This window comes from Ambystoma mexicanum, chromosome 9, assembly GCF_040938575.1.
Source record: "Ambystoma mexicanum isolate Mex_15411 chromosome 9, UKY_AmexF1_1, whole genome shotgun sequence".
In the NCBI taxonomy this organism is placed as follows: domain Eukaryota; kingdom Metazoa; phylum Chordata; class Amphibia; order Caudata; family Ambystomatidae; genus Ambystoma; species Ambystoma mexicanum.
Genome location: NC_090931.1, coordinates 1,321,277,900 through 1,321,292,040, shown reverse-complemented (window position 1 = coordinate 1,321,292,040; position 14,141 = coordinate 1,321,277,900). Strand labels below are relative to the sequence as shown.

At 43.3% G+C, this 14,141-nt stretch overlaps 1 protein-coding gene across 1 annotated transcript in view; it reads right to left on the bottom strand.

The window, feature by feature from the left end:
* IQCB1 (IQ motif containing B1) overlaps positions 1-14,141 on the bottom strand; it is a 786,328-nt gene that overhangs the window by 447,804 nt on the left and 324,383 nt on the right. Inside the window, exon 6 of the mRNA XM_069616694.1 lies at positions 860-959. Coding sequence (XP_069472795.1) covers positions 860-959 — 100 coding nt within the window. The remainder of the gene's footprint in view (positions 1-859; positions 960-14,141) is intronic.

Sequence of the window (14,141 nt, the reverse complement as noted above, 5' to 3'; positions counted from 1 at the left end):
ACAGGACCTAAGGAAATCCTAAAGAAACTCAACAACTAATACTCAGCCTTCATTATTGACAACATCCAAATCCCGGTTTTACAGGCCGTAAAAACACTTGGGGTCTACCTAGACACTACCCTCTCCATATCCAGGCAAGTCAGCACCATTGCATCCTCTGCAGCTTAGTATGCAAAACTGCTAAATGCAGCCAGACCTTCCTTACTACCGAAAAACTGCCTGACGATTGCGAGAGCCATAATTGGGTCAGGATTGGATTACTGCAATATCCTCTTCACCGGTATCTCAGAAAAAAAAAAGAAACTCCGAACCATTCAAAATAATGCTCTCTGAGCAGCCATAGGCATCCCCAAAAGGGAACCCATCTCCTCCATAAGGAGACAGGCCCATTGGCTACCCATTAGAGAACATGTCCTCTTCAAAACTCTTGCCATCACCCACAAGTGCATCAACCACACAGCCCCACCCTATCTCTCGCAGAGAGTAAGCAGAACCTGTGCCTCCAGACCCACTAGAACACCCTACTCCAACCGACTCGTAGTTCCTAGAGTCAAACGAGCCAGAGCAGGTGGGGCAAGCTTCCCATTCATTGCTTCTAGGCAATGGAACTCCCTTCCACTCACGCTCAGGGCCGAACCATCACACCTCGCGTTTCGAAAAGCACTCAAAGCATGGCTGTTTGTCTGAACCTGTAATCTTCCAATATGCAAGCATGCACTACAAGATCCATGTAACTAAGTCGCTATCTCTGTAACAGTACTTCGATGCCCCCGGGCTGCATGTGCACTTTGTAAATGTAAAAAATAATTACAAAGTGTCTTTTTGAATGTTAGAATTTAAAATACATCTTTAAACATACCTGTTGGCTCTAATGATGTTCTGTAACACGGATATGATCATAGATCCTGTTTCAACATCATCAGTCATCAGCAACTGCAGAAAATTGTCACTTTTCAAAACTGAAATAAAACAGATTTATTTAAAATGTTATCTTTTCTCCAGGTTTAATCTTACGCTATCAGATTGCAAAACAAATACTTGAATCGCTTTCCGTACATCAAACGTTTTAGCAAATCGGTAATTTGCACAATTGAATGGCAGATTGCCCCAATGTTGGACATGTTGTGTTATTTGATTAAATGTAATGCTTACCATTAAATAATGTGAGTTCAGAATGGCTTTACACTAAAATATCATGTAATTAATGTTAAAACGATAATGCATAGTTATCGGAAAATATGCTATGTTGTAGGCTTTAAAGGAACACAAGAAAATGTAATTTAAAGTATGGTTCTTCGTGTTTACTGCTATGTTGCAAGGAGAACATAATAAACAGCTAGATAGACGATCTTTATTACAAACCACATGATCGATTAAGTGCCATATATTGAAAGGCCACATATTTTCAAATTGTCACTATTAGTAAAAACGATGTAAAAATCACATTTTTATTACATGGGATAACATATAACTAATCTAGCATTAACATTATGTAAAAATAAGCTCTATCCATCACTTTGATCTGAGTTTTACTTTTGTTTATTATTGTGTATTTCATTTCATTACAAAACCTTAAACACATCCATTTATAAACAAGACATTATCACATAGAACTATCACATCAAGTCATTACAAGAAAACACCTTAACAATCTCCAATCAAAAATAAAAACACTGTGGTTATTGACATTTTAAGATCAGCTCCTCAAATTCTTTCCAAATGCAATGGGCTGAGGAGATCAACAAAGATTCTCCAGAATATAAAGTGCTCCAAAACTGGTCATACTTTATATTCTCCAAATCAAATCATTCACAAACATCATATATCCTGTGACAGGGCCAGCAATGGGGCCCTGTCAAAAGGGTGTGAGGGCGGGGAGCCCCCTCCCCACTCCCCTTATCGGCGGTGAAGGCAGCCTCCAGGCTGCAGATGAAGCGGGAGACGGGGAAACCCAGCAGCAGGAGAAGCCGGAGACCACAAAGCAGAGGTGGCATCCCTGTCAAGGGGTGCCACAAATGGCACAAAACCAGCGCAGCACCCCACAACATCGGCAGGCTCCAGCAGTCTGTCCCCTGCAGAAAACCACAACTAACCCACCAGGGAGATTTTATTAATAAATACAGGCCCCGTGAAGGCCTCAAACCACTAAGCCACCAGGGATATAATCAATTATTATTAAAGGTCCTGCGTGCCTGGAGTGTTCCAGCATCCCAGGAACCCAGCATGGTCCAAGTTTTACAAGAGGCAGGGCTTTATCAGCCCTTTTAAGCCCTCCCATGGCCTTCCCCCTGACACAACTTTTGGAGGCAGTTAAGTGATTGGACATGGTAAGTAGCCAATCATGGGAGGTGGTGGGTTATTGGAGGTGTGTGTAGGTGTGGGTTAGTTGGGTGAGGACAGGAGGTGGTGGAGGACTTCTGAGAGACCAGTGGAGGCGAGAGTGATTGGAGTACGAAGGCTATTGTTAAGGTGGGGGTCTGTGGAGTTTGTGTGTGAGAGAGGGAGAGTGTGAGTATTAGAGGTAGAGTAGGAGTAGTGGTGGACTGAAGCGGTAAAGGTGGTGGTAGTAGTAACTGAATGTAAATAAAGTAGGGGTTGAGAGTAGCAAGTGGAGGTGATAGGTGGTAGTGGGTAGTAGTGGGGTATGCAGGGCACCATATCTCTGGGGTCTGACAAGGGGCTAGTGGGAGAGGTGAGCAGGGCACAATATCGCTGGAGGTTCGGTCAGATTAAGACAGTGGTAGTAGAGAAGTAGGGGTAGTAGCAGAATAGGAACAGTAGTAGAGCAGGAAGCGTGACAGTGAGTGGGAGAGTCGGAGTGGCTATTGGTATTAAGTGAGATAGCTTTCCTTGTTCCAATTTCCTGGTATCTTTAGATAATCCATAGTACAAAATGATGAAAATCTAAATCTATCTATCTATCTATCTATCTATCTATCTATCTATCTATCTATCTATCTGTGCTCTTGTATTGCGCCACTAACCCTGAGGCCTCAGGGCGCACACAGGAGAGAAAGCAACAAAGAACAGAGTATAACAGAGGACAACAAGGATGATGGGAACAAGACGGACTCTACCAAAATCAGGAGTCATGGGATGTTATGAAGCAGACACAATAAGAGTAGTGTCAATTGCAAAAGGGTAAGGGGGCCTTACCCATGGCCTAGATCAAACAAGAAGGTTTTCAGTTGTTTCTTGAAGACAATTACTGAACTGATATTGGCCAGATGTTTTGGCATGGAGTTCCACAGGGTGGGTGCCCAGGAATTGAAACTGGCTCCTCCAAACCTCTTCAGCGTAAACATGGGTTGGAACAAAGAAATGTTGCCGCTGGGTCGTAATAAACAACCATCAGGTTTCTTTTTTAACCTGGTCTTGAGGTATGATGGGGCCTTGCCATGCAAGCACTTGTACACGATCGACAGCCCCTTGTGGTGCAGTCGTTGTTGGACAGGCAGCCAATGCAGGCTGCATCTTGCTTCAGAAACATGCATATTGCGCCCAAGTCCAAGCACAGCTCACACTGCGCTGTTCTGGATCACCTGCAATGTTCTAATATTTATCTGAGATGTACCAATCAAAAGACTGTTGCAGTAGTCCAGCTTGCAGTTCACAATTGCAGCCGCTATCAATGCAAGATTTTCTCTGGACAGATAAGGACGGATCTGCCATAGAAGTTGGATGTACAAGTGGCAAGAAGACTTGAGGAAGTTGATCTGCCTAGTAAAAGACAGCTGAGGGTCAAAGTATACCCCAAGAGTTTTTACATTTTTTGATACGTGAATAACGTGATGACCAATCAAAAAGTTCTCGTATTTCACATCCAGTTTCTTTAGCCGCTGATGAGTGCCCACAATGAGCAACTCAGTTTTAGCATTATTGAGGGCCAGAGAATTCAGGGCCATCCAGTTCTGAATTTCCCTAAAGATGAGATTAATACACTCAAGATCTTTTTGATATTCGCCTGTAAGTTTGATGACTATCTGTGTGTCGTCGGCATAATTGGCAAAATATATGCCCATGGCCGACAGAAGAACACAGAGAAGACGTGAGTGTATGTTAAAGCGAAAGGGGCGATAAGCATGACCCCTCTGGGACACCACATAAAAGGATGGAGGCAATGGAGAAGGCATTGTCTTTGGTTACTCTCATATTACGTGGGCCTAGGAAAGATTTGAACCAAGTCATTGCTTCTTTGGTGCATTTGCCAACTGATATTAACCAGAAGCAGCAGTAAGGCTGTATTGCCCTCATCAAAAATAGCAGCAATTTGGGATTTTAAATCTAGCAGTGCCGTCTCGGTCCCATGATTGGGCCGGAATCCAGACTGTTGTGTTGCTAAAATGTCATGTTCTTCAACAAACATCTGATATTGATTATAAGCAACTTTATCCAGAATCTTCAGGATACAGGGAACATTTGTAATCGGCCGATAATTACCAGCCTCTGCTGGATCTAAATCTTGCATAGGATCTAAATCTTGGATAAGATCAGCATTTAAATCACCCACTACCACAATTTGTAAGCCAGAATGATTAGACATTTTGGAAGAAACAAAGTCATTCAATGATTGTAGAGCATCTTCAAGGTTACATTTTGGAGACCAATATACATTAACAGCATTGGAATTTTTCACATCTGTGTTGTGACTTCAAGATGTAAGTCACCAAGTTAGAGTTACAAACTTTAAAAGACCCTTTCATCTGAACAGCTATGAGAAGTCCCCCAGAAGGCCAACTCTGAAGACCCTGTATATTCCTGAAAGCATTCATAGCCATCCAGTATACAGGGGCCGGTCATCCAGGTTTCTTGCAAAGAAATCATGAAATATTGCATTAACTCTTCACAGATTACTGATGAATTCAACAGATGGCAATAGCCCCTGGAATTCCAGGAAAGAAGCGAGTAGCCACACAGTTTAAAGAGAGGCCTTCATTTCCGTTAGCTGAGTAATTGAGTCTTAGAGTCAGGGCTAGCCACCTCCAACTGGTCTCATCGTCAGCAGTGTCGACATTCTTAGTCTGCCCTGAGGCCTGCCCCATTTTATCATTTTTAGTTTTATCCTTGATGGTCCTATCTAGGGCGGTATTACCCATCAGAAAAGACAACAGGTCATAACCCAACCTGTTAAATTCTTCTGTGGCTGCCAAAAAACCCTCATATGTTGTCCTTGTATGGCACACCAGGCAGACACAATCCAAACGTTCCGGGTGAATAAAATCCACCAATTTAATGTCCGCTGATGAAACAATTTTCAGGGATTGAATTTCATTACATAAAGCCAACACTCTACCTCTTGTTAATGATTCTGGGCCATCATGATCAAATAAATAGTATAACAATACACTTGGATAGTCTGGATGGGCAGGCTTCCTCCAGGGACTCTGATCTAAGTGATAGTTAAGCAGAGTATTTGGGGGGTTACGCTTAGAGGCCGCCTCAAATTCATCTCGATTCAGTTGTACATCAATGTTTGGGAGACTAACCGATGCCCTATAATTCTGTGAGTCTGTCCTATATACTACTGAGTTTAGAACAGATTGCGTCACTGGAGGAGATATATCATTCGCTGTTCATTGTACAGTCACACCTTGTATTATTGGGTTAGGTCCCTGGCTCCCCTTTTCAGAGGCATTTACTGCCTTAACATGTTCCGCAAGCATTGATTTCAACACCATTCTAACAGCAGATACAGTATCTACTTCTAGAGGCTCTTTTTTCACCTTCAAAGTTCCCATTCCATTCATCACTGAGATATTCTTCCCTCCCCAAACCAGTAACATGGGGTACAACTATGGCTGGACTTACTCCCTCCTCTTGCTTTTGGATGGTACCAGCACCCTCAGTAATTGTATGTAAAGGGTGATTCAAAGTTCCTCCCCTTTCATGGTATGGGAATTTCCCTGAAACCTTAAGTAAAGGGATACCCATACAGGGGCTTTTAGTCTTTCCAATTATGGGTAAAGGGGAATCATGTGTCTTTACTGATATAGATCTTTGTATAGAGGGGTCAGTTTAACACAAATTATCTGCCTTTGCTATGTCCAATTTACCGTTGGTCGGAGTATAATCACTAAATTGATCTTTCACAATCGCAGACCCACTTGCTTTTTTTATAAAAAAGTTAAGAAGATTATTTTGAGAGCTTACTGAGATCTGCACAAGCGGTAATGTTTTTTGCTTGCCCTTAACATTTTAGAGTAACACCCCATCCCTTTTACAAGGGATATTAATATTTACCAAAGCCGTCCTTTCACTCGTCACCATGGGCGGCAGCTCTACACGCTTAGGGGAGTTATCCATTAAATCCAGAGCTTTTTTGCTGGCCTCATTCAGCCACCTTCCTCCGGGTGGATATTCGATTGAGGATTTTTCTGAAAAATGCCATTCGATTTTTCTAGTTTCTTTACCTTGTCCAGTTTTTTCCCTTCCTGTTTAGAGAAAGGGTCTTTCGGAGGAGATCTGCGTTTTAGTGCCCTAAAGTACAATCTTTTCTCCTTTCGTGACATGAAGTGTCTAGGAATGATATATTGTGTCAAGTCCCAATTGTCTGTTTGTTTTTCGGTGTCTTTAGCCGCCTCTCTCTCATCCTCATCCATAATATCTGTAAGTAGAGTTTGACTGTCAGACTTTTCGTCTGCCGCTGTCACCGGTAATAAAGGAGATTCCGGTGAGTGACTTAACCTAGTTGCAACATGTATCAACTTGTGTAGAGATTCTAACTGAATCATTTGAGCGGCTTTCTGGCTGACCAATTTTGCCAGTAGATCTATTTCTGCTTGTTTTTCCCTGTTAGTTGATTTAAGGAGGCAGATTGAGCAGCCTGGGCATAATTTCTATCATTAGGTTCCAACAATAGTGTTGCCTGGGTAGAGTTCTCCTTCCTGTCTTGATTAAGAGTTTGGGTACACTTAAATAACATTAAGAGGGTACCCTCCTAAGGGGTAGGGACCACCTTACTAGTTCTTACGAATTCATGAATAGAGGTGAGACCCTCTAGTTTGCTCAGTATTGTTAGAACATCCACCAGCCTCAGATTTAAATCTTTGATTTCTTGATGGGTACGTTCATGCCCCTGGTCAAGGAGGTTTAGAATACGCGTCAGGACCGGAAATGTAACTTCTGCTTCCTGGTGCTCTTGCAGAAATGATGATTCCAATAAGGGAGCCTCCCTTTCTGATGTGTGTAAGTTTATGGAAGGATGTGATTGAAGTGGACTAGAACATGAGTGTAACTGCTTTCTAAAATCCGGTTCTTCTGAATCAGATTTAGAAAGATTTTCACTTTTTGCAGAGTGACCAGGGATCTTCCATATAGAGTTTCCCATCTGTTGTGGAAAAGGGAAATCAAGTTGAGGGATCATAGATGAATTCTCCTGATTATACTTATGAAAATGGACATTGTCAATGCCCTCCGCCCTCAACTGTATTGGAGTCGATGGGCCCAGGAAGAACCGTATCCGCTTGTCCAGTTCAGCACTTACTACTGGAGCCAACATTGATGTGTCCAAAGGACGGTTGGAGGGAAAATCTCTGTTTGGGGGCAATGGGCTTAATGGAAGACTGTGCTCCTGTATACTTAAGAAGCACTGTTGAATTGACAAATCCAGATCCAAAACTGTTTCAAGGGGTAATGTATTCATGGTCCCCTTTTCTAATTGTGCATCAGTGGGCTGTTGAACGTTGTGAGCAACACTAAGGAAGTGTTTTCATTAGAATTCGATTCAAGATCTGTTTTTATGGAATTAGACAAAAGCATGCCAGATTCCGGGGGCACACTTTGGGGGTCAAAGATGTTATCATTATCCAGTAGACTTGTGTTCATTGCATCAGCAGTATTGTTTTTAAGCATTTCTTTTTTAGTGGATAGAGTGGTTCGCAATTTGCCACTCCTTAATAACCCACCGTACTCATTCAGAGGTTATATGATGGTTTACTTCTTACCAAGAAAGCATATTCAGTATATAGATAAGGCTAACCAGTCTTGTTCGACGGGAGTAGAAGCTTTAGAAAACGTGCAGAGATACACTAAGCGTAGCCAAACAAGTTCGATAACCGACCCGCTATAGATTACAGCGCAGGTCCCACGCCCTCCTGCCATCCGTGAACCAAGTTGGTAATGCTTATTATCTGAATCAAAGCTAAAGGACAATATGTAAACTGAAATGTTAAACAGCAGAATAAGAGCCCACAGTGCGTTTAGACGAGAATGTTACCGGTCAGGTTCACAATATTCACAGAGCGCCAGTCCCAATTCATGCCTTGAAACACTTGTGTATAGGCGCGTTACAAATGCCATATCATATCAATCCCGGACAGAAATTACAAAAGCTCACGCAATCACCTCAGATTCCGTGTTTACTGTTCTATACCTGTGGGTTTGTAGAAATGCATGCCACAATGATTGCAAGCAAAAAAAAGGGGGACAGAGAGAGGTTGCCGCACTCAGAAGTAGCAGATATAGGATTGCTGGGTAAGTGATGGCCGGGGCCAGCAGCAGAAGGAAGTAAATCCGTAACCTTTGAGAGTTAGAATGTCACGTTTCCACTGGATGCAAACTTCCTCTTACTCTTCCCGACGGCGTTCAAGCACAGCACAGAAAAGCACGACACAGCATAACAGCCACTTGAGGTCCACAGTGTACTGTATCCTTGTGGAAGAAGTTATAAACTCCTTGTTGTTTTTGAAAGTCAAAAGCCTTATTCAAGAAGAAGTTGTTGATTTAACTTGTTGATTTAACTTTCCCCACTGAGGATTTAAGTGTTTAAAGTTTGAAGCAAGACACACCACAAAGAACTACTACTAGTAGTAGTAGTAGTAGTAGTAGGAGTAGGAGTTTTATCCTGGCAGGAGAGTACACCAGGAACGGGACAATTAATGGTTAGTACCCGCAGGCGAGTGACCAGGAAGAAGACAATTTGAAGTACTGTGATGTGGTAGAAGGTGGTGGAAAGTGTGACAAACCAAAGGTTGTCTCATCTACTACTCCCCAGGGATCTCTCTCTCAGGTGGCCAGGGCACAACCATCCCTTTAGATGTACGGCTTGGGGGTGGACCAGTGCGTGAGGATCACCTGGGTGAGGGGTCTTCAGGGAGTGCGGGTGAGGCAGCCGATGGCGAGACGCAGTATTCCCCCCCCTTTTTTTCTACACCTAACCCATCCTATTTTTAGGATTCTCTGATGTCCCAACTCCCCCACCCCCTTTTCTACACAAACACTGGGCCGAGAAAGAGGGCACAGAGTAACAAGACTAACTCTTATACATTGCACTGCGAATGTGCGCTTGCCCAGCTTCCTTCTGGGTGCCGCTCAGAAGATTTTTAGCAGCACACACAGACAATTCTCACCTATTCAAAAAGATTTAATAAGGCAGAAGCCACAGCAATTACCTGAATATTTCTTTCTGTTAAAATAAGCAACTAGTCTTGATTTTCTGCTAATTGGCATTAAACTACTATGCACCTTAGCTCCCTAACTGCAACTACCAGTTCAAATATCGGATACTGACTGCAAGCTGGCTACTTGGATGTGTAACCAAATCCCATACTTCCTCTTCTTTGTTCATTTGTCACGCAAGTGTTTTGAAGCGCCCCCCTTGTAAATTAACGCATTATAAAACTCAAATATGAATTTGCCCTCTAACGATTTTGAAAAGACAAATGTGATGCTCAGCGTCTCCTACTTTAGCATTACTAACATTACCCTATAAGTAGAGAGCAAAATTGTAATATCATTTACTTAGCCCACAAGGGATAATGGGTATGGACTATGCCTGGGATTACTCGTCCATAGTATCAGGCAGCGGATATTCAGACAGGAGAATGCTTTTCATACAATCTGCATCATTTCCAAGTGTTCAGATTTCCTTTGGGCATAGACCTTCACAAATTATATGGTAACTCGCATCTATACAAAAACAGTTTCACTGAGAACTTGTGTAATCCTGCACAATGATGTACAGGTCGGGTATGTTGGAAACAATCTTGTATGCACTGCAAAGCAATTGTGTACATGCAGAGTCATGACATTCTTAAAATGCACATCATATGTTGAGTCATTTGAATATGCCTGGCTTGCAAAGTATTGTTGATCTGCAAATATCCCAGTGAGTGTTTACTGCTCCAATCCTTAACTTTTTACAATGCTCTATCAACTAGTATTGGAGGCAAGCACAGGGGCTGGGGAAGGGTATGGGTCAAAGCATCCGGTCAAAGGTTCGAAGGAATTTCTGCTGGATTACAACTGGTGGTGGCGGTGTAATTCCTCATTCATATTGAGTCCATATTGAGTCCATTGGACTCCGTGGCTTTTTTGGCGGAATTACAGCAGGGGAAATTCAGACGATTTTGGCATTGAGAATTTTCCTGGAGGCAAATCCTCCACTCCAGGCCCGAAATCCTAATTTGGCGTGGTGGTAAAGTTGGCGGTAATGGAGTTACTGCCAATTTTACCACTTAAAGTCAAACTCGTAATGAGGCCGACATTTTTCTTCTCTGCACAGAAGTATGTTTGCAAGGTACTGTGGCAGATATTGAAGTCTTCGACTGGTTGATGGGTTTTCTGTATAATCACATGAGAAATATTTTATTTTAGCCTATGTGTTTGGAAAAAGTGTTGTAAGATTTTTAAAGAATTGCAGTGGCTGGGAAGAGGAAATTCCTTTCCAAACTCTCTTCTGCGACCGTAGCTCACAAAGTGGCTTACCTCATTAGTCAGTTGCGCACATGGAAAATAATGTGCGCACAACAACCAACCGGTTCCGCACATAGAGAAAAATAATTAGAGGGAACATTGCTCCTCACACGGATAAAAGGCGGAACCTACAGACACACTCTGAGCAAGGTGGAAAACGAGTACGAGCAGAACCTCTGAGGCCAGGGCTGTCACATGGTGAGGCGAGGCCCGGGGCAAAAAATTTGGTGAGGCCCCTTCCATTTTTGCAATTTGCCAGTGGCACCGTAAATATGTGAAGCGAGAAATCTGTATTTGAGTTTATATATGGAAAACTCCCTCTTGGGCTCTATTCAAACAATCTGTCACAAAATGAATGAACTGCCGTTTGCGACTATGGCTACTTTTCCATTGGTGCCCAAGACAATGATTTGCCCCAGTCCTACCCTCGTGACAGCCCTGCCTGGCAGACAGGTGTACTGTGTTCCCCTCCTTCAATGTTCCTCCTCCAATCGTCCAACGTTGCACAATGCTTTTAGAAAACCTACATAGGCAGCCACTGCACAGTCTCCAAGTTTGCCATAGTGATGTGTATGGCAGGGCACCCAATCCCTATGCTTTCCCCCAGTGCCTCACTGCCTCCATTACAAACATTGTTCCAAAAGACAGAAAACCTCATCAAGCCAATGTAATTTAGTATGAATTGGGTTAATGCAGCCATGTTTATTCAGGCCTGCAATAAATCCAGCAGGTGAGTTGTAAAAAGATTGCATTTGAGAGAGACTTGAAAAGGGGATCCCTAAATACACCTATAGAGCATTGTCATAGTCAAGACACACGTGTCACAGCAAAGCATTTGCACTGTTGAAAGTAGTGAATGCATGATCTTCAAGCGCTTATTAGAAATAAATATGTATATCAACGAAACATGTGAAGATGTACTCAGTTGCTTAAATTGTCCACATCTCGGTTTCACCATTTAACCAAAGTGTGTGATCCTGGGCAGATCATTTAATCGCACTGTCTCTTATCTGCAGCTATGTGCTTCACTTCAGAGCTAGTTTAATGGTTTACAGCACATGGCAGGCACCAAAGTGTGCAGGCTAGCTTTCTCACGTTTTGTTAAAGCAAATAAAAAATGTATACCGCTCCTAATATGGTGACTGGAAGCACAATGAAGTCTTATTTTACTATCTATAAACATGCGTCAGGCATTAAAGCAAGTACTATGGCGTTGGTGCGTCTCACAAAACCAAAAGAAATGCCAACGCTATCAGATATTTGAACAAATTAAAAATATTTAATAGCACCTTAATAATTGCCAAACATAAGGATGTTTCTTAAAAACTTACTTCAAGATAACAAAAAGATATATGATGTATCTACTGCTCCTCTGCTGCTGTGCCTCTCATTTCCACTTCCTCCACTCCCGCCTTCTGCTTTCCACCCCTCTGCTCTTTCACTTTCCCACCTCCACCATTCTGGCTTTCACTTACTTCACTCCTCACCACACCAATTTAGCCCTCTATCCTCCTGCTCTGCATTCAGTTTCCTTGCATCCACACACACCCTATCCTGCTTGCATCTTCCATGGGCCTCCCTGGACAGGTCTGCGGTGTGCCACTGTTTTGATGGGCTTCAGCTACCGGTGCAGTAGCTTGTTTAATTTCTTCACAGGGAATAAAAGCTAGAAAGGGGAGCGCTATTTGGCCCACTTAGATAATGTGCAAGCCTTAACAGTCGATATTGATTTATCAAATTCAGCTGTGGGAGGGGGGACGTGTGGCCTAAAGGTTCATACATTTGCTTTGGAACCTGTTGGATTCAAAAGCAGATTTTCTAAACGTGCTGGGCCAATGGCTGTCTTAATGAGCCAAAGGGGCTATTTGGTGCATAAATGAGCCAAAGGCTGCCGGTAAGAGGGAGGGATAGATCATAGATGAGACAGAGGTGACTGGGACTGTATGGCACAAAGATCCCCCCCCCTTGTGACGGCCCTGAGAAGAGAAGGAAAAAGGGATTTTGAATAAGGCAAATAAGTGTCCCCTGTTGCAGTACACACTTGACCTCTTGGCTCGGGTGACACTGATCTAGTTACTCATCTCGTTCTGTGCTGAAACCAGGACTTCATTGTGAGAGCGGTTTTGAACTGCCTTGACAGCGCCCTGGGACCATCCGAAGTCACTCACTTCACACTGGTGTGATGTCCAATCAGCACTGAGTCTCAACATGCACCTACTGGGCCCCGCCGCTTCTTGCAACTCAGTCCCTTCACATCAGATTGGACACCGACACCCCTCAATGACCTCTGGGCCACTGTAACAGTAGCCACCCTCGTTAAAATGGGCCGCTGTCACTGTTTTAGGGAAGCAGGCGCTTCAAGGGACAGCAGGTCCACCCTTGGTGTCTGCGTGTCTGTGTTGTCACTTGACATAGCTGTCAGAAAACGTCTGCCTAGCTGATCGTTGCCCATCTACATGCATGCCAACATGACCCATTCCAGCTGAGAGATGGTAGTCCAGTCCTGGTTTTACTTTAGCACTCTTGGATTTGTAGTCGTAAATCCTTGGATTATAACGGGGGAAATCCGGGACTACAAGTCTTAGAATGCAAACCTAAAACAAGGACTAGACTAGCATCTCCCAACTGGAATAGAGACTGGAATAGGGCATGTTGGCAGGTATGCATCTACACTGCTGTACAGCTCACTGCGAATAAGCACGGCAAGAGCTTTGTTTTGATAAGTTGCCCCTCCCTCAGAGCAGGTTTCTCTCCCTGGTAGTACGGACTTCACTTTGTAAAAGTTTTAATTTGTATTATTTGTAACTTAGTCATGCATATTTTTTACACGCCTGTAACTAATACGCATAGAGAGGCACTCAGCAGGCCAGGCACATCACCTTTGTGCCAATTGAGCTATTTGTAGGCCTGCCAACAGTGCCAAATTCCCTGAGGTATGCTTGCACATTTACAAAGGCTCCAGGCTGCAAGATTCTTCTCGCTATAGATCACTATAGATATAGATCACTCAGAAAAGTCGTGCATCAACAGCGCTGCATTTCTTCCACTGCCGTGGTCATCATTGCTCCTGGCCTCCTGCTCCTTCACAACAACAGCCATGCACACCGATTCAACCATAGTACATGCAAATAATAAACCAACATGCTAGATGCTACATGCATGAATAATGTGATGCACCCCTTTCTGGCCACTGCTCCAACGGGGTGGGGGGGCTTAGTTAGTTCTCCTTAAGTGTCAACTCGCACTGGCGTGGTGTTGTGTGACTGCAGAGTTGAGGGTGACGAAATCCAACACAAGACGCCACTCCTGCTAACCTAAACTCAACATATTTCATAATGGATAAGTAGAATCTAAAGCAGTGACCACTACTACTTGCTGGTCCCTTACCTTGAGTCGACATGTATTTCAGAAGGAATATTTTCCGACTGTCATACACAACCTTATAGAGC